This window comes from Patiria miniata, unplaced genomic scaffold, assembly GCF_015706575.1.
Source record: "Patiria miniata isolate m_02_andy unplaced genomic scaffold, ASM1570657v1 HiC_scaffold_29, whole genome shotgun sequence".
Classification (NCBI taxonomy): Eukaryota; Metazoa; Echinodermata; class Asteroidea; order Valvatida; family Asterinidae; genus Patiria; species Patiria miniata.
In genome coordinates, this window is record NW_024037068.1 from 8,644,403 (window position 1) to 8,666,464 (window position 22,062).

A 22,062-nucleotide genomic window follows, 5' to 3' on the forward strand; every position below is an offset into this window, starting at 1 on the left:
GGTACATCATGTTCCGGTAGTTTGTACCCTAATTTGAATTTCTTTTAATAGATCTCCTATCCACATAATTTACGTGGTCCGCAATGACTTTTTTTTAAGGGAAAAAAAATCAATTGTTCAAGTATTGAATATTTGTAGGACCGTACAGAAAACTTTGTTACGTGCCACAGATTTTAGGACTTTGTAGTTTGTACGTGTACAATGTACGTACCGGGTACAAAATTGTACTACCTTTATACTGTACATGTACATGACTTTGTGCTCAGGAAATCCTGTTCTACTTTTTGAAGGCCACAAATTGCTATATTGTATTTCATGGAAACAAACTTTGGTGTCGGGTGTCCTGGTCGTCTTGCTGGATGCCTTGTACATTTTTATTTGTACACACATACATTTAAAGGGAAAATACAACATTTGCAAACATTGGAAAACAATTAAACTACCAAATTTTTACGAAATACCTTAATAGGATGTTGGTAAATGAAAGTCTAAAGCATCCTGTAAAATTATGGCACCTGGTGTGAAGTCATTTTCAAGAAAAGTGGTATGTTGTATAAATTTCCTACGGTGGTCGGCTGACCACCGTTGGAAAAACCTAACTATTGTTCAACTACTGCTCCAAATTTACCTTTTTTTTCAGTCCAAATTTTGTTCGCTATTGGTTACATGTTCATGAACGGGTGCAGGCCAGCTAGACTGGTTTCCTTACCTTACAATTTTCGGGCATCAATAAATTGATTCATTTCATCTTTAGTGGAGTCAGGGAACCAGACTGCTTGAACTTATTTGTTTTTCTTGGTTTTTCCAGCATTTTCGAACACAAAACTTCAAACTTGTCAGTGTAACAGTATTTGCTCTATGTATACTAACCCCTCAAATAGTTCATTTCTGAAAATTACAGCAAAAGCCAATGATGTACATTCCCTTTAAATGTACACATGTACATCGGCACATTGCATGGAAAATTGGAAGATTTTACCATCCATGATTTTACTGAGTTGTTAGTTTACAAACACTTGTAACCCATTGAAAGTTCAGTAGGTTTTCAGCAGATTTGCATACGTACTGTACCTTTATAGTAACAGTGATCAGGCGATGTAGTGTATGTTTGTATTCTATTTATGTAGGTTGCCCTTTGACCTTCACTTCCCAAACGTTGTTTACACTAAGTGTATATCCGACATAATTTATTAACTGTGATGGCATATTACCAACGGTAATGGTTCAAAGTCAAACTGTATGTCGACCCATATTTTGTACCAGACATCCTGTGATGACGTAGCTTATTTTACCAGCGGTATTAATTCAAAGTCAAACTACACAGGTCCGTATTGCATGATTTCAACTCTCTTTTTTTTTGTATTTTTAACTTTGTATTGATTTTTTTTGCCCAATTTGCCCAAATTTTTTGGTCATGTTTGAAGCTCAGATACTCAAGTTTTGAATTCCTCATTTGTTATTTATTGAAATATGATGCATGCTAGTTTAGAAAGATCCATTCAATTACTTTCATTTGTGGTGTGTTGATTCTTTGGACCAGACCTGCTTCACATAGGCCTAATATGCTTTAGGACCCAATCTGCTGAAATCCACCAAAAGACCACCACTACTATCATGACTATACATGTAGGTGGGTTTCGATTGACTAATATTGGTACAGATGGCTTGTCTGCCAAAATCCCCCCAAAAGGGGGATGTATTTTGATGGAGTTGGGAAGGTTCATTCATTCATTTCATTCATTTCATTCATTGCATTCATTGCATTCGTTTCATTCGTTGCATTCGTTTCATTCATTGCATTCGTTTCATTCGTTTCATTCGTTTCATTCGTTTCATTTGTTTCATTCGTTTCATTCGTTTCATTCGTTTCATTCGTTTCATTCGTTTCGTTTCATTCGTTTCATTCATTTCATTCATTTATTTCTAACTCTGAAACGCAAATAATACCCATGTATACATTGTAATATTACGAAAAAAAGAAATACAAGATAAATGTATACATGTACATGCATAAAGCGATAAGTGTCAGTATATACCGTACATTGTACAAGTATGATATTGAGCAATAAGTATACACTGGAAACAGAGAATGGGGGCTCGTTTAAAAAGGTAGGGTTACAACAATTAAACCACATCTTGTAAAACTGCACCGCATGTACACGTGTACCGATACATGTGTGAATTTCAACATCAAAACCCCCAACCCTTGCATGTGTGGTGTGGGAAAATATTCAATATTCCAAATTTATTGAACCGTGAGTGCTGATTCAATACAATTCACACCCACGTGTGGTACAAAATCGCACGAGGTCATTACCGTATTCAAAGAGATCAAAGTGCCCTTTGTACCTTGTGTATACCCACACCCACACGAGTAGTCTTGGTTCGAGATGTTTTAGTGATCTGATAGTGGACCTTCGTAGTGTCCTATTACCGTAGATGACATTTTTCAAACCAGTGTGGCTAAATCCAGTTATGTGAGGGCGTACTATTATGAACTTACAACAGTTGATGTTCTTTAAACATGTTAAATGTAAATGTTCATACCTGTTTACATTGTACATCTATGTACCGTACCTGTTTACATTGTACATGTGCATACACAAAAAATGTACGTGGTACATGTACACAATGCAGACATAGACTTTTCTGTATCTTGCAAATCCTCTGAAACGTCTGGGTGAATATTTGAGGATACATACATGTATGTACCAGTACATGTAGATCTGTGAGAATTACTCTAGGGCTATGATTTAAGTGAAGTTGAAAATTTCACAGGAAGAATGGAACAATTAAGTGTATACATTGTACTAACAATACTCTATTCATTGAACAATGTCTGTGTGGAATGGTACATTTTAGGGGAATACCCATGCCGTGATTGCACAATCTTGCTGGCTTTTTTTTTTGTGTGAAATAATTTCCTCTTAAGCAAAACACAACTCAGTTTAACAAATGTTCACCTTGCGTCGAGACCTGTGCATATGTAGGTGCATGCGAATGTTTGCATTTGTCTGTTGGAAAGTACACATACATGTACATGTACATGTAAAGAAGCTAAAATTGGAGTGGTTTTAGCTGTTGATGAGTCACATTGCGTACTGTGGAATTTCACCTATTGGGTTCTGGATATCGCTGACGAACAAACACACACTTGTAGGCCGATGAAATCTGCTGCTCTGTCGACTTGGTGAAATCAGAAAGGTATTAAAAGGTTTACAAAAATAGCGAGGAAAAATAAAGATTGGATTTTTTTTGTTTTCATTTTCTTAAAACATGTAACTAAATTGATCCAGACTTCTGTCCTCGTGCCAATGTTTATGTACCGTACCAGTACAAAATCCCCTTTCTAGCTCTGACGACATCAGTAAGAATTATGTACACATCTTGAGTGCTCTGATTTTCAGTGATTGTATACTGGTACATGTGAATAAAATGTGAAATTGTGTCGGGGGGGGGGGGGGGGAGGGGGGGTTCACAAACCAATTGTAATTGTGTCGGGGGGGGGGGGGGAGGGGGAGGGGGAGGGTACACTATTTGATGTTTTGCTAAATTGTCTGCTAGTACATGTAAAATGTACAAAAGTATACACGTGTGTATGCAGAAATATTTTATTTAGTATATCGATTTGTTGGTAGTTACATTTTAAAACCCTCCTGCTATTTAAGAGGTCACAAACGGTCAAAATTTCCTTCCATTTCCCTGGCATACTATAATAATAATAACGGAGTCTTATATAGCGCACGTATCTACCAACAATTAGGTACTCAAGGCGCTGGAAATTATGTCAGTTATTAAAGAAAGGTAAATAAAGTTTATGAGAAATATGAGACCGATTACGTAGCACCTTATAATGATTTACAAGGTGCTGCGGCGCATATTGCAGCCACTGCCAGAAACACCGGGGCAAACCCCTTCTCTTAGCGATAAGTGTTACTGGGTTCTTTAACGTGCATTACACAACACACGGGACCTACATTTTTTGTACATGTACGGCTTTACGTCCCATCCGAAGGATGAAGCAATAATAGTAAAGTGCCTTGCTCAAGAGCACAAGCACCATGTTCCCACGGTCAGGATTCGAACCCATGCACCACGGCACACGAGTCGAACACCGTAACCATTGGACCACAGCGTCCCGCTATTAACAAACCAATGGGGGTCTTGACCAATATTGACCCGGGCCATTCCACGAAGTTGAGATACAAAGTGTGACATTGGGATCAAATTTTCAAATTGCTTGTACAAGTTTTATTTATGTATTTTTTGATAGCCCATGCATTGTGGTTTAACAATTCATTCAAATTTAAGTCACATGATTTTGGAAAGTTAGTCAATTTGCACACAATATATATTTACATGTAATGACTATGGAGAAGTTGTGGATGTAACCGGAAGCCATGTCCTGTTACATCCAAACCTTGTTTCGTTCATAATTAATACTTCAAAATGCTTTATATTCACACCACACTTGAGTTTATCATCAGTTACCGGTAGCTTCATTTAATATTATACAACACCTGAATAAATCCCCGTCATCTGATTGGTGGATCGTTGATCACATGTCATTGAATTATTCGTACCAACGCACGGCGCGCGCGTGGCACGCAGCGCACAGTGCAATGGAAGTACTATTGCACTGCGAATAGTACTTCCATTGCACTGTATCACTGCTGGTGGTGGTGGCGCTATTTTAAATCGAGATCAATTGAATATGATTGTTCTCAACCTGTTGAACAGTTTGCATTAATATAAATATGATGAACTTGTCAAACTTTTAAACAGTTTTGAACCACAATAAATTGGCTATTAAAAGTCAAACAATCAAATCACAAGGATTTATTCAGGTGTTATACATGTTATAGAAAACAAATAATGAATGTTTCACGTTCGTGCAATGGACAGAATAATTTCATTCGGTGACAGATGAAATGTTCCATTCCACTCGGCTTCGCCTCATGGAATGGAACATTTCATCTGTCACCTCATGAAATTGTTCTTACCATTGCACTCACAAACATTCATCATTTGTATAATATCCATACTTATATACTTTTTAAAGATTGATAAAATTGTTATTTCCAACAACAACCAAAAACAATGGTTGTGGATGTAACATGTCGGACACCACAACATCACAATGCGGTATTCTTCACCTTGATATGTAAGGAACAAAATGTCCAAGTACTAATAGCATGGCTCAGAATGCATGTTTTCACAGGAGGGCTTTTAAAAACTTGATACCGATTCAGATTGTTTGGTTACACACCTATGTTCCGACACCCCTATATGTTCCACTGCTCATATTCCTATACCAAACCCTAACCCTAACAACCCTAACCGGGAGTAACACAATCTTATGTGCCGGTTATCGGAACATACATTTACATATGTAGGGGTGTCGGAACATAGAACAATCACCGATTGTACAGTTTCAGAACTTTGTTCTTCGTTTACTCCACTTTTTGGTACAATACAATGTACATTTTGTAATTACTGAAATTATTTAGCTTTTTTTTTTTTGGTTTCCATTTCAGATAAACCCTAAGTTTCAATCATGGAGCCTTTGTTCATGGTAAGTACAAAGTATTAACAAAAACAATACCATAGTATTGTAAGTCCGGGACTGTTTTTTTCTTCGTTTAAAAATAAACATGAAAGTTACTGCTCTTTTTCTTCTTAATTAACACCTTTTCAATTTTACCGATTCACCGGATCATCTGGCCATCGAACGTACATTGTACAATATTAATTGATTGTAAAATTTTCTACCAGTGTTAACCCTAACTACTGTCTTTTAAGTACCGTACTGGACCAAGTCCGCCAAAATCCATCAATCACACGGCTACACACCTATTTTCCGACAGACACCCCTATGTTTCGATGCCACATATTCCTATCCCAAACCCTAACCCTAACCCTAACTGAAGTAACACAATCTTACAAAAAGTTACATGCGGGTTGTCGGAACACATAGGGGTGTCGCAACACAGAGCAGTCACCAATCACACTGCTTCCAATGCATGCTTTTCTTCGGGCCTCCAGGCCCGAGTCCATCAAACTCCATCAATATTGAGTCAAACCAGGCCTGCCGGACCAAGTCCCCCAAAATCCACCAAAATGGGTGGGGGGGGGGGGGGGGGGGATGGGATTTTCATGGAGTTGGGGAGATTATGCCCCAAAAAAAGCTCTGGTTTCTGGTCTGCGCGCGTCGCCATAGCCATTCGTGTCGGCAAAATGAAAAAAAAAAAAAAAAAATTTCAAAGCAAGATGATGTCTCAAAACCGCCAAACTCACTGGTTTGACTGGAATCCTGCTGCTGCACAATTTTAACGTGTTTTTAGATGAGGTTATGATCGAGTATTTTCTGTGGCCTCTTTGGGCTCCCATACTTTTTGCACTAAATTTAGTCGGGCACCATTTGCAGTCATCAGCCGACATTTGAAGAAAAAACAAGTAAAAAAAAACAAAAAAAAAAAACACGTCGCCGCACCACTTTTTGGGCAAGCTCCATACCAGAAACCGGAGACTTTTTTTTGCCTTAGGGTTAACTTTATTATTCTGTCCATGTTACATGTACATACCGGACTCAGGGGTTGCCCTTAACTTTTTTTGACTGGCCAGCCGGACCAGTCGGCTAGAATTTTGATTGGTCCGCCAGGTTTTTGACTGGTCCGTCTTATATACAGCGTGTACCCACCAGTTAATCAGTTTCACATAAGTCATAATCAGACTATAGTCAACACCCATGTCATCATGTCACCTGAGCAATAGAGGTCTATTTTCTTCCTCCATGATCTGAGGCCGCAAAAAAAACAATTCTGCTTCAGATTATGTCATCGTGACATCGAATTGCGAAGTAGTCATATCGCGAAGCGAATTTGTAAAAATAACGGAGGTTTCTTTTGAAACAAAATAGCGAATGTAAGTAAGAAAACAAATAAATACAACAAGCATTTTTTTGACACAGATTTTTTCAGCTGGCCAGCCGGACCACTTGGCAAGGTGTTTCAGCTGGTCCGCCGGCAATTCAACTGGCATTTGGCCAGCGGACCACCGCTAAGGTCGAACCCTGCCGGTACACTTGTAATGACACTTTTGCACCCCTTTAGTGTGGAGAGACCTTGCTCACATGTTGTCCTCTCATTTCTGTGTCATCATTCAGAGCAAAAAGGAATGCCAGCAGTGGCTGAAGATTGTCAACAACGAAGAGCAGCACCGGCCGCTCGTCCGGACGTTGAGGATGAGAGTAATGGCGCCTTATCTGTATGGCGCGGACTTTTTACCCACAAAATGGCGCACGTGGATGGAAGAAGCCAAATTTAAATCTTATGTAGAGTGAGTATCTTGCATACGTTTATCTTGCGTACGAACACAAACATTACACGCACACTGAAATTTGTATCCTTGTGGAGACATCTCTTTGTTCTCGTGTAGTAAAGTTTTTGAGTTTGAATGTGAAGTTTCAAAATTCTCTGATTTTAACCAGAATTAATTGCCTTGGCTGCAATTCGGACTTACATGTAATATCCCTTTTCTAAAACTCTTCCATTTGCAACGGATTAACATACCTTGGAAATTCCTAGTTTTTGAGTAAAATCTATATATCTATTTCGTGAAAACTTTGTGGAGACGTATTCATCTGTAGAAATTGCCATGTGGAGACATATACAATCTTTTGTTCCCTATTGTGTGCATGTCTCCAGAGGGCACGGTGTATCAGATCGGATGTACCTGTACCGGGGGTACCTGTGGGAAGTACGTACATGTAAGTCTGATGCAGGTAATGAAGGTCAGATCGCAGTCGTTTTGGCCAACCTCGTTCCCATAGGTACGATCGTGCTGCGCCATGTTGGTGCCCATCATGCCTTGCGTGATCTTAACTCCCAGGAATTGTGTAATTTAAATCTCCGAACTATTCGGGAGATTGAAATTAGGACTGCAGTGGATGTGTATAAAACCCGACGTACAAATGTAGTGCTTTCAATTTTGAAGTGCTTTCAATTTTGAAGTGCTTTTTGTGTGTGTAGAATCAATCCTTTCAAAGATATTTCGATGCCGCGTTATAGAGCAAGCTTTTATATTAAATGTGCCTAACTCTGTCATACCTTTTGCATAGCAACATACAGGTTTTTTGGAAGGGAAAAAAACAGTTTGTACACGAATTTATTTCGAGGTCGTTCTACTCGTATTTGGAGTGATATGATGCAGCGTGGTTCCCCGAAATTTCCTACAGTAAAAGCGAGGTTCGTAGCGCGCCACACACATGTACATGTATTACCGTTGCGTACGCTTATACCGCCCGATGTACTGACTGTGTTGGCCACGTTTCATGACTGGCGTTGTGCATACATGTATGGTGTGCACGACCTGATTTTTTCCATTATTTTTAAGACTTATCGACCGTAAATATTTTGACAATAATTAAGGTAAGTTTTAGGCCTAATCACTTTTTGTGGCCATTTTTTGTATAGCTTTCGTAGTGCAATGGAAATAGTTCAGGCTGACATTCGCAATTGAATACCCCATTCAATCAGCACAGAAAAATTGCCAAAAAAAAAAAAATATCCAACCTACGGACCATATTTTTGAAAGGCATGTACATTGTAATCGGAAGCAGAACTATTTTTTTTGTTTCCATTCTTTTGTTCTCCTTTGTTCCTATTGAAATCTCAAACTTCATAGCATTTCCTTATGGGGCAGATTGATTTCTAAAATCTTCCTTATGGGGTCTATTGTGTTTTCTACCCCGTAAAGGGCATTGTATGGACTGGTTGGTGCGTGTATACAGGTATCACAAGTCCTAAGTTCCCTCCAACATTTTTCTTAATTAATGAAATAGAAATGCACGATTTCAACAATATCCCAAATGCAAATGACAGAGGACACTATTCTGCCCATCTTGTGAGAAAATGATAGAAATCCAATCACGCATACCAACACGAAGCTCATAAGAATGAAAAAAGTGCCAATAAAAAAAGTTGCAGTAAATAGCATTGCTCCAATGTACTGGTTTGATCATGCTTTAAAAGGTAGAATGTTAATCCCTTTTGTATCTAATCTAAAAGTAATAGGATTACACAGCATTTTCTTTGTCATCTTTGCATTAAAAGGTCTGCAGTTATCTGTTAGATTACCAAGATTGCGTCTTGTTTCAGTTAAACATCCTTTTAAACAAGGACACTTTTGTAAGGTAAAGTTATTAATTAATGAAAGTCTAGCCTGCCTTGCAGGATCACTCAAACCAGTACATTGGAGCAGTGCTATTCACTGCAACTTTTTTTCTTGCCACTTTTTTCATTCTAATGAGCTTCGTGTTGGTATGCGTGATTTGATTTCTATCATTTGCTCACAAGATGGGCAGAAGAGTGTCCTCTGTCATTTGCATTTGGGATATTGTTGAAATCGTGCATTTCTATTTCATTAATTAAGAATAATGTTGGGGGGAACTTACATGTAGGACTTGTGATACCTGTATATGGTACATGTAGTTTACAACTACATGTGCATGTAATTTTATAACATTGCCGTCGGCAATGCATGCTATAAAAAGTCCCACCCTGTACATGTACAGTTTAGTCTTCCCAAACTTTCTGTTTGTAACGATTGAGGGGGTACTTGTACTTTCACATGGAGTCTATTGAAAGCACTTTAAAAGATACAATGTACAATGGGATTTGATCATGAAAATGTGATGTTTCAAAAAGAAATTATGGTAATTCGTCTTCATATTGGGAAAGCCCACAATCATGACAATTGATCAATGTTGTACTAGTAATTTCCTTACAAGCCGGTTCATACAGTAGTCTACAGTATGTACCAGTAATAGACCCTGGCCCTGGCGAAGCCAACCATGGTCAATGATACGTAAACAGATTCGGCGATTAATTATGCAACTAGTCTGCGTATGACCTCGAGAAACTGACCAATCAGCAGGCGCCTTCTATACGCGCGTAAATGCGAGCTCCCTGCGTGCATAAACATCACGCCCACGATGAGTAGCATTTTTGTACAGGTTGTTGTATTACAAAAACGTTGTATCAAAATTGACCAATCACTATCTTAGTCCTGATTTCAGAATGAAATGACATCACGCATGTTTAGATATATCAGACGTTCTACCAGAGATGAACTGCAAGGAGAACAGGTGATACTCAGACTTTTCATACAGAGGGGTAAAAAAAAAAAAAAATTAGCCTTTTTCAGAGGCAGTTTTCTCAAAATTGAAGATACATGTTGAAATTGTTTTAAGAGAATCCTAAACTACAAGATGTTGGTCGTACATGTATATGGTGAAAACGGCGTTGAAAACAAAGCTGAAAGACTTGAAACAATGGAATACCAGATATAAGATTTGAGGCTTTGCATGGTTGAGTATCGGTATCGTTTCGGTTTGCGGTAACACCGTGTGGTAATAACTACTGCTTAGAAGATACTTAAGAACTTGTCCTGCTTATTATCAACTTTAGCTTAGTAGTTTTTGTTCTGATAAGAACAGTCCTGCTTTAAGTTCTAAAATAAAATTGTAGAAATTAAAGACAAGTTCTTTTAGAACTTAAAGCAGGACTGTTCTTATCAGAACAAAAACTACTTAGCGAAAGTTGATATTAAGCAGGACAAGTTCTTTTCAGACATGTCAGAACTAAATATCTTCTAAGCAGTAGTTATTACCACATGGTGTTACCGCAAACTGAAACGATAATGGATTACGTGATAACAATGACTCTAAGGAGCTACTGAGTCCTTGGTAGTTTTAGTGTACAAACCTTATCAGACATTGCAAGGAAAAGGTTTAAGTCTAAACAATAGAAACAAAAGAAGAGAACAATACAGGGCCTTGGCCTTTTTAAAATTTACAATTGATTGATTGAGTGATTTTTCCCCCCAATTTTTGGATTGATATTTGTTATCTACGGTACAGGGTGAGTCAAAGAAAGCGGAACCCAAACCCCCCAAAATATCCTTTTTTTGTTGATAATAACTCAGATTGCTAAGACAAGATAAGTTTGCGGTAGCACCATGTGAATAAATCTCTTTGGTGAGTACATGTATGTGTGGTTCTGAAAAGAACCGGAGGGACTCTTTGTTTTGAATAGTACATGTATGCTCTGCCCGTCGTCAGGAGAATGAGGGATTCCAACGATGATGCGATGTTATAAGGATGGGTGCGGTGAGGCGTGAGAAGGATGCAAACTGGTGAAGCTCGAAACCGGTGAAGCAGAGAAGGATGCAAGTCGACTGAGGGATGCTGGATGATCACTGGAGCGTGTCAGTACACAGTGAGGGGGCAAAGGGGAAGGAGCTCAGGGTATAGGTGACCCATAGGCGAGGACTGAACCTAAGTTGTTTGGTATAGGAGACCCATCGGACTTGGACTTGAGGATGGGGCGCCAGATGTCGCTGATGTGGAAACCGATGTCTTGGGGAACAGTGTTATGCTTGATGATCTCGATGGCTTCTCTGATGCGTCGGGGGTACGGTAACAGCGGTCGATGCTAGTGAGCAGTTCTGCTTGGCTCCAGTTGATCTGGTGGTCCTCGGTGTGGGAGTGTTTGACGATGGAAGATTTCTGGAAGTCTCCCTTCCTGCCATGGGCTTTGTGTTCATTGAGTCTGGTTCATTGAGTCATCGTTGGAATCCCTCATTCTCCTGATGGGCAGTAGTCAGGAGTATCACCCGTTATCCACGGAGCCCAGACTCCTGTCCAACGTCTGATATATCAAAGCATGCAGATTTATGCGATCTCGCGCCTCAGCCAATCGGAGTCGACTTTACTAAATCGTGACGTCATTTCATTCCCAAATCAGGACTGAACGTTTGGTTGGTCAATTCGAATGCAGAGTTTTGTAATGCAACAACAGCCGGGCGCGTTATCGCGTAACATGATGTACAGAGCGCGTGACGCAGGGCTTTTTTTATCCATTGTCTATAACGCGCAACGGGTGAATGACCGAAGACCCAATATAGAAAGCGCCCGCTGATTGGTAAAAATCTAGGTCAAGAGGCGGGGTCTTGCCTAATTAATCAGCGAATCTGCTCACATATCATAGACCCCTGGCATTCGCCAGGGGTCTATTACATAGACTAGACGGGCAGAGCATACTGTTTGAAACGTTGAGTCCCTCCGGTTCTTTTCAGAACCACACATACTCACAAAAGCAATTTATTCACATGGTGCTACCGCAAACTTATCTTGTCTTAGTATCTTTCCACCATGCAAACCTTCAAATCTCAACTCAGATTGCAGAAATTCTTTTTTGTGTTATTCACGGAAATCAAAACTACAAATGAGAAGCTTGCGGTTTCATTGGCAGGTGGTAACCAATGGTAACCGTGCGTCAGTGAAACTATGCATCAATAGAAAGAAGTGATTTGTACAATTTCTTTTTTTACAGGAATTAGATGTGTGTGTTCAAGTTACAAGGAAATGGCCTTGCTTTTAAAATCCTTGGCCTATGCACTTTCTGCCTTTGTTTTTGGCTGCATGAATTTACTTACAAATCCAATTTCTGCAATTTAAAAGAAATAATTTCCTTAAATCCAGACTTTTTGTGTAGAAATCTTTCTCATTTCACAGCACAGATTATTTACCTAGGAGGGAGATTAAAAAAACCTGTCCAAAAAGAATAATACGTATGCCCAAAATTGCCTACGCCAGCCAAATCACGATTTTCATGCCCTTAAATTCTCCAGTATTAAGAGCATTTTGTGGGCCATGAACTTGAGCGTTTGTAAAGAAGGGTGGAAGCTGTGAAAAGGACTGTGAGCTCTTATTTTTGTGAAATTTGGTTGGAATTAGCCCCTAAAATTGCTCTATTTTGCAATGGAGTGTCTAGGCATCCTTTTTCAAAATGGAGATAGGCTTCAGGACTACTTTTAGGGTGATCATCTTTGGATGGAATTTTCTCCAACAGTCATTGGTTAACCCCAAAGAAATTGAACAGAAAATAAAAGATGATGAAATAAGCTCTACTTTGATGTGTGTCTCAAACATCTTGGAGAGTTTGTGAGTATTTTTCATATCTGCTACATTATGTATGCCTTTTACACAGGCTAGTTAAAGGGAATGTACAACATTTGCAAACATCAAACAAATAAATGACCAAATTATCACAAAATACTTTACTGGACTGTCAGGGGATGGCAGTCTGAAGCATCCTGTAAAACAATGGCTCCTAGTGTGCTCACATTTTCAAGTAAAGTGATATTTTTGTATCAATTTCCAACGCTGGTCGGCCGATCAGCGCTGGAAAAACTGACTTTTCTTCAAATACTGCTCTTTTTTTATATTTAGTTATTCCACATTGTCTCAGCAATTGATTACCCATCTTCTAAGGGGTACAACTGATTCTCTGACCTTACAATTCCCCAACATCTACAAATTGCTCTGTTTCATTTTAAGTGCGGTCGGGGAACCAGACTACAAGAACATGATTTGTTTTCTTGATTTTCCAGCATCTAAGGACCCAAAACGTAAAATAAGTCAGTATAAAATGTTTTGCTATAACATACATGTACTAACCCCCCAAATCCATCCATTTCTAAAAATTGCAGCAAAAGCAAATAATGTACATTCCCTTTAACAGTCAGATCATATTTCAAGCAAGCACTGTGACTAGTCAAATTCAGTCAACAGACAAACGCAGGCAAGACGAATGCACAGCTGGCTTATCAATCACCTACAGTCAAAATGTAGCTGTATACCAAGTTACATGTACATAAACAGTCACAGCCAGTCAATCCTGCTTTATGTCAGGCTGGGAGCTCTTAACTATTGAAAACAGTCACTTGATGTTGACTGAAATGACAGCTGTGCACAGAACGTGTTTTTGCATAGGAGGGTTAATGTAGGAAAGGTTCATTTTGTACAGAAAACGTATCCCCATGTGTACATGTACCGTACAGAGCACTCCAATGGGAGGTTGCGCAATCACTGGTGGGGAATTTACCTTTGCGTCAGGATGGATATTGCGCAATCAGTCATGGAAATAACCTGCTTTTCAGTTTGGGTGTGTTGGGGGGGGGGGGGCCTCAAATGTCAAACAATGGTGGATTATTCATATTCATTATTCAATGATATATTCATTATTCAAGTATTCATTATACTCCTGGGGGTTTCTGGGCTCAAAGGGTAACAGAAGGGGCAATAGGACTCCACAAGTTGATCTATAGAAATCAGAGTATCCCACAGATAAGTACTACATGTACATGTATACATGTATGCTAAGGAGTTTAATAACATTACGTAGGGAATTGATGTTTACAATAATGGTACATGTACAGGGTGAGTCAAAAAAACCGGAACCCAAACCCAATGATATTTATTTCATATTTAAAAAAATATGTAGCACTAAATATAATTATGACTCCAGTAAGCCAATTTAATGAAATACCCGATGAAAGAATTACTTCCATTGCTCAATCTGTTCAAATTATACATACATGTACATGTCACCATTTAAACGAAATGACCCTAAAATCTGTTTCATCCAAAATGGGATACCGGTATGTGGAATTGTTGATATTGTGTTCAAACATCACCATGGATAAAACCTCATTTTAAAAATTAAAAATACTCAACAAAGTCCTTTTGAAGGCCCATCTTTAAAAAAAATGGGTTTTATAAATCCTCTTGGCTTCAACATGAAGAGCAATCTTCGCATTTTATTTTTTTTGGTTTTAAAGCTACAGTCCATCATATGCAGCTATCCAAAAAGTAACTGACGTACATGACATTATTGTTGAAAAACATACTTGGTTGAAAGATAGTAAGGGGACTAAACTCCCTGTGAAATTATTCTTTCTGGCAAGCTGTAATTTTGAAGAAATCAAAGAAAGAAGGCCTTTCCAGTGGTGCATCTAAAGACGCACTTTTGGAAATTTCCGTTAGTAGTTATTTTTATTTATTTAGCAAAGCGGGTGCACGGTTGCTTTAATTCGTCGGATCGGTGCACGACATCGCGTAGCTGCAATCGGCTCAGTGAGAACGTGTTTCGGAAGCTGAATTCAGGCACATAATGCAAAACATGATTTAGCAACTTTTGATTTTCAATCGAGATCCTAGAATGTTGTTTTTCTCGAAATATACAGCTGAAGCTGAGCTGAAACTTCATCAGGTTAGTTGTTCAGCACCCTTCTTTAGATTTTGGTCACGTTTGTTGCTCTAAACGAACATGATACACAAATTACAAATGATGGACTTTCCCTTTAAACCGGTTTCATCAGTTGCAAAGCCTACTCTCAGTTTGACACAACTTTTGTTTTCTCTTTGTAATTTTTTTCCCCCTTTGCAGGAAATGGATAGAAGTTGAAACTATTGACGTTGAAGATTACGAAAAAATAGATCTAATTAAAGATTTACTCAGCTTGCTGTCCTCACAGATTATAGTAAGTACATTGATTTTTTTTATAAGGTTTATTTTTAACTGTCGGAATATAACTTCCTGTTGCCCTCAAAAATCCTGAAAGTGGAACTTTATAATCTTTCACTTTCTTGTACACACACAAGTACGTACATACACGTTTGTTTATGGTGTAAATCAAGGATTTTACTTTGTTTCTCTTTCCTTTTCCTTTGTTTGTACTCCAACTTTTTTGCAACAGCTCTCATTGGTTTTGTACACGTTTTCTATTTGGTCCCTATCCAAGTTCCACCGATGATGTTGCACGTGTCCTTGATTTACTCCATAAACCTCATGCTTTTGTGTGCACATGTACCTTGAACCTCTTTTGTTATTTTGCAACACATACACTGTACATGTATCATATTTGTTGACGTCATTTCAGGATATAATAAACAATTTGTTTCAATATTTGCACACGATTGATGCCTCACATACATGTACCAGTACCGGTACAGTCATTGCTTTTTCTGCAAAAGTTGGTGTACGTCCAGCGGTTTCAGTTTCAAAAATCTCTGTTTTCCACTGAAGAAATCTTCAATTCCATTTCAACCTGTTTAGTGTGTTACAAGAAATTTTTAAATTTCACAATTCATCATGTGTTTGTGACGTGTTAAATCTAAGTTGATGTCAACTGACAATTTTCTGTCAAACATTTCGGCTTCAGAATTTGAATAAATATTTCAATGTGTGCTTACGATTGGATTTTGTTTCAGTTTCCATTTTCAATTGCCATTGGTTTGTATATATCTTTTGGTGCATTCACAGGGTTTATTTTTTTTCAACAAGAAGAGTCTGAGAAAACTCTTGTTGTGCATTAAAGGGAATATACATGTACATCATTTGCTTTTGCTGTAATTTTCAGAAATGGATGGAATTGGGGGGTTGGAAATATATAGCAAATGTAGTTACACTGACTTTTTTGAGGTTTTGGGTTCGAAAATGCTATAAAAACCAAGAAAAACTATCATTTTCCTGTAGTCTGGTTCCCTGACTCCATATAAGAAGAAACAGAGCAGTTTACATACATTGGGGAATTGTAAGGTCAGGGAACCAGTCTAGCTGGCTCGTACCCGTTCATAGGTTTGTAATCGATTGCAAACAAGTGCGATGGTCAATTGGGGCCAGTATTTGAAAAAAAAGCCAGTTGTTTCCAACGCTGATCGGCCGATCAGCATTGGAAATTGATACAAAAATACCACTTTTCTTGAAAATGACAGTATACCAGGTGCCAGATTGTACAGGATGCTTTACACTGTCATTCACTAACAGTCCAGCAAGGTATTTCAAAATGATTTGGTAGTTTTATTTTTTGATGTTTGCAAATGTTGTATTTTCCCTTTAAGCATGTTAACATGCTAAGTAGAAGAATTCAAACAGTTTAGGTGGCAGGTGCACATCCATGTTTTTGAATATTGTTTACTCTCTATAGTTTGTGCAAACAGTATTCCCATCTTCTTTTGGATTGCATGAAAACAAAATTCAGATTCTGGATTTAAAAACCATCCCTCTTAAACGTTTATCTCCTACGTTTATCCTGAATTGAGAATTGGCAAATCTTGGGTGTGTGTATGCCCAGTTGGAATACTAAGGCCAACAAAAAAATTGTTCTGCTTCCGATTACATGGCATTCGAAAATAGGGTAGGTAGGGAATTTAGCCCATTTTTTTTGTGTACGATCATATGGAGGCGTTTGCATGTAGTCAAGGGTAAAAGGTAGAAATTGATGGTTCTGGGTGCTTTTTCTCATTTTCTCTTAAAAAAAATTAGGGTAGGGGCTGTCAGAATAGGGTAGGTAGGGAAACCGGAAGCAGAACTATTTATTTTTTTTTGCCTAAACTGTTTTGGTCAAGCACGTTATACATCTTTCATTCACTTGTCTAAATCTAATAACCAAATCCATTACAAGAACTTCACTAAATTATCCCGTTTTGTTTTCAGACAAATGGTGTTGATTTTCAACGGTTCATGAATTTAGCAGTAAGAATGGATAAGGTGGGTCCATTTTCTTTGGTGATCACAAGAGACATGAATTTCCAATAAAACTTTAAAAGCTCACATGGGCAAAATGGATGCTTACAGTGTACATGTTCAGTTGGATCTCATATGAAAACTGCCAAACAATGCATCCATAATGTTTGTACATTGTATTTCAGAACTACTGCTCATTTTAACAGATATTCATAAATACCATAGACAGTTTAGCTATTCCTATTGGTCGAGAGCCCGTCACGTGGCCGGTCTTAAACGGATGATAAAGACATGGCTAGCTGGTCTTAAACACTTTTCCAGTGTCACAATAAAATGTGGACTCCTAAAAATCCAGTGCCTCTTATCGTTTCATTGGTTGAACGTTCACAATCCTCACGTAGGCATGTGCAACACTACCAGGGAGTCAGAATTTTATAGTTCTAAATTCAAAACGCAACGCGCCAGGTGCGTTCTGACATCGCGCAGAACATGATACGCGCGCGTCAATCTCCATAAAAGGGTTGTGTACATCTTACATGTACTCGCCAGCTGAACACTCCATTATTTTGCTAGAGGGATGTTTCAAAAAGCATAAAGTGAACTTGTTGAACAAAATTGGGATGTTTTGAACGAATTATATGATTTTTTCTTACCGAAAAGGTATTTATGAATGGGAATAAATATGTGCTCCGTCGGTATTTATCACTCTGTTTAAGACCACTTAGAGTCTGGGTGCTGATAATTACCCTCGCCTCCGGCTCGGGTAATTATCAGCACCCAGACTCTAAGTGGTCTTAAACAGAGTGATAAAAACCTCCAGAGCACACATTTATTCCCTTAATAAATGTGACCTACTGAGCCAAAATGAGGAATATCCTCCAAACTCTTGTTTTGAGTAATGGACACCTGCAGTCGGATACACTAGAAAAATCACGACAAATTCGATATTGATTGTTTTGTGTTTTTGAGTAGCCAAGGTATCCAAGATTCACCCTATGCATTTTTGTTGGTGGTTGGGGAAACAATACCCACAAAAGTGGAAAACTCAATAATGTTTATCACTGCCGTCATGGCCGTTGGTGGCGCAATGCGTGTCTTTTTTTTTTTTTTTCAAATCCATTTTTCTGAAAGTAAGGGTAGCTTAACTTGGCAGGACACTGTTGAAGTTCCTGCGGCATATCTTTGGAGTAAACTAAGCTATAGAAATAAATTTGGTATCATTGGAAAGCCAATGATTTGCACTTAAACATGATGTAATGTGAAAAGTCAAAGGTGGGCGTTATTCCTCATTATGCTGTGGCAGGTCACAAATGTGTGTTCATTACAATAGAACATCGATCTTCCCCTATTAACTGTGTTCATTTTTTGTGAGTTTAAAGTTGACTTCACCTGAAAAAGATGTGTGAATTACAGGACCATATGAGCAGTACTTTTCAAAACAGAAATTAGAAGTTTTTCAGTATTTGATTCTAACAATTTCTTTCTGTCTGTGCGAGTTTGAAGTCTTGACCACAGTGTCCTTTGATTGTTTTTTTTTTATTAGCAAACTAGTTTTGCAACAGCAAGAGCTTTAGCTGAAGAAGAAGTATCTTTTCAAAGACTTTGGTAAGAACATAAAAGATGTGTACTTGTTTTTCTTTCTTTGTAATTTGCTGGGCATGTACATGTACAATGTACCTCACATGCACTGTATCCCTATAACCCTGCTGAATCCAACAGGATCCAACGATATCATATACCCGATGGAGACTGTTGGATTGAGCAGTAAACCCCTTGTGTACATTCCTGATGCAAAATGTTGGATTCAGCAGGCAACTGAACCGCATTATAATGCCATGTTGGACTCCGTTGGATTCAGCAGACAACTGAAAATAAGGCACAGTGGATTGAGCAGGAAACTCCCGTTGGACTCTGTTGGATTAAGCAGGGTAGTCCTGAGGAAGTACTAGTGGGTTAGGGGTATTCAAGCTATTTAACATGTGTGAGGTACATGTACATGTATGTACAAATGTATGCTTGGAAATTACTGGGTAGCGCTGCCAATGTTCCAAAGGCTTGATTCGATGACAAACCCTACCGCAGCGGTGGTTTGGCGGGGATCGGGGATGAATTAAGGGAATAAAAACCATATCGGGTCTTGGACCGAGGCAACATGTGCATTATTCATGTTATTACAGACACTGCTTCAGGTGTGGTTTGGACTCACTTTGATGAAGTGTGAAAATCGTGTATTGTTGCAGTCAACAGATTTTCTTCCAACTTTTTTATATATTTTTTTTTTTACTTTTAGGGTACGGCATTCTCCAACAACAGAACAATCCAAAGCCGCTCTTATGATGGTTGTCTTTTCCTGTAAGTGTGCCTTTAAAATTTACACTGTTTTGTTTATAAAAGGAGCTGTTAAGCAAAAATAGTACTGTTGAATTCCACGGCAAAGTGGACTCTGCCGAAAAGGTGAAAATCTGTAAAAGCTTTAGAACTACAAGGTACAAGGTACTTCATAGTTTTCGATCAAATATCCCCCTCAAATTGTCAGAGCCCACTTACATCCCAAGAAGACCTTAAGACATGGTTCACCGTATGCTGTGCATTTAAACTTAGTACAGCTGAATCTCGTTAATACAAACTCGTTCGGACCTGGCCAAATTGTTTGTTATATCAGAATTTTGTATTAAGAGGAACATCAGTCCCATTCATTGTGCACATAAATGCACAGTTGGGACTAAGGCTTTATGTTTGTTATAATCAGAATTTTGTATTAACAGAGTTTGTACTAACGAGATTCGACTGTATTCAGTTATTTGAACTTGGATTCGATCGAATATTCAAGTAATTGAACATTGACATTGAGGTAAAAACCTTGGATAAATATCATGTATGTACCTGTATCTATATATTGTTAGCTGCTGACAGCAGCTCAAGAACTTGTTGTGTCTCTCATGTTTATACATGTAGTTAGTTAGTAACGAACATTCTGCGCAGCTGCAGCTCAATAAAAGGCAATAATCTGGGGACAATAGCTGCACTGCCTTCAGCTCAATGGAAGGCGATAATCCAAGGGACAATGCCGCATGCCTGCTGGACCTAGAGTACATGTAAGCCGAGTTTGTTCACCAATTGCTACAGATTGCGCTTATGCATCTACCGGTACACCTTAGACAAAAAAGCATGGGCGTGATGGGTAAGCGCGAGGGAAGTAATCGAATACGCTGTGAGGTAAAATGCTTTTCGAATATGTGTGTTCTCTCCTGTGAAGATATTCAGTTTGCTTGTGATACGGTTAAAAAGAGAGACCATCACGAGGAAATGACAAGATTAATACGGGAGGACAGAGAGGTAAGTCACGTCCCAAGTCAGGGCACAAGTAACAGGAGATGCTTTGTGGCAGTTCATCTGAATAACTTGTAACTTGACTTGTGATCGACATGTGATGACTCATGTAGGACTTGTGATGAATTGTTATGACTTGTGAAGGACTTGTGATGACTTATTTAGGACTTGTGATGACTTATGAAGGACTTGTGATGACTTATTCAGGATTGTGATGACTTACATGTATGAAGGACTTGTGATTACTTATGAAGGACTTGTGATGACTTAGAAAGGACTTGTGATGACTTGTAAAGGACTTGTGATGACTTCTGAAGGACTTGTGATGACTTATGAAGGACTTGTGATGACTTGTGAAGGACTTGTGATGACTTATGAAGGACTCATGATGACTTGTGAAAGACTTGTGATCAATTATAAAGAACTTGTGATGACTTGTGAAGGACTTGTGATGACTTATGAAGGACTTGTGATGACTTATGAAGGACTTGTGATGACTTATGAAGGACTTGTGATGACTTATGAAGGACTTGTGATGACTTATGAAGGACTTGTGATGACTTGTGAAGGACTTGTGATGACTTATGAAGGACTTGTGATGACTTATGAAGGACTTGTGATGACTTATGAAAGACTTGTGGTGACTTATGAAGGACTTGTGATGACTTGTGAAAGACTTGTGATCAATTTCAAAGAACTTGTGATGACTTGTAAAGGACTTGTGATGACTTATAAAGGACTTGTGATGACTTATAAAGGACTTGTGATGACTTGTGAAGGACTTGTGATGACTTATGAAGGACTCGTGATGACTTGTAAAGGACTTGTGATGACTTGTGAAAGACTTGTGATCAATTTCAAAGAACTTGTGATGACTTGTAAAGGACTTGTGATGACTTATAAAGGACTTGTGATGACTTATAAAGGACTTGTGATGACTTGTGAAGGACTTGTGATGACTTACAATGTATGAAGGACTTGTGATGACTTAGGACAGACTTGTGATGATTTAAGAAGGATAGATCCCCTTAAACTTGTCTTTGTCTTCACATTTTATTTTTGCAGGCCATTGAAACATATAAGAATAACGGGAATATGGAACATAAGGCAGAGCATTACTCCAAAGCCATCTACCAGTATGGCAAGGCCATCCGCAAGAATCGCTACGATGAGATACTCTACAGCAATCGCTCCATGGCTTTCCTTAATCAGAAGAAATTTAAGCACGCCCTGCTGGACGCCAAGAGGGCGATCACTCTTAATACTACCTGGTCAAAGGTCAGTGTTGTTGGCCTTGGTATCTGATTCGATCCAAAGTTATTGGGGGCAGGGATAATAATAATAGTGCTTATACATGTAT

The 22,062-nt window shown here is 38.6% G+C and overlaps 1 protein-coding gene across 3 annotated transcripts in view; it reads left to right on the forward strand.

The window, feature by feature from the left end:
- LOC119735494 overlaps positions 1 to 22,062 on the forward strand; it is a 90,446-nt gene that overhangs the window by 15,776 nt on the left and 52,608 nt on the right. For 2 of the 3 annotated variants that reach the window (XM_038209199.1, XM_038209200.1), the window contains exons 2-9: positions 5,538 to 5,575; positions 7,166 to 7,338; positions 15,294 to 15,387; positions 17,343 to 17,396; positions 18,916 to 18,977; positions 19,663 to 19,724; positions 20,629 to 20,708; positions 21,768 to 21,980. In XM_038209199.1, the coding sequence (XP_038065127.1) occupies positions 5,558 to 5,575; positions 7,166 to 7,338; positions 15,294 to 15,387; positions 17,343 to 17,396; positions 18,916 to 18,977; positions 19,663 to 19,724; positions 20,629 to 20,708; positions 21,768 to 21,980 (756 nt within the window). In that variant the 5' untranslated portion in view covers positions 5,538 to 5,557. Of the gene's footprint in view, positions 1 to 2,851; positions 3,205 to 5,537; positions 5,576 to 7,165; positions 7,339 to 15,293; positions 15,388 to 17,342; positions 17,397 to 18,915; positions 18,978 to 19,662; positions 19,725 to 20,628; positions 20,709 to 21,767; positions 21,981 to 22,062 lie in introns of those variants that run through there. The other variant, XM_038209201.1, reaches the window with a different exon arrangement.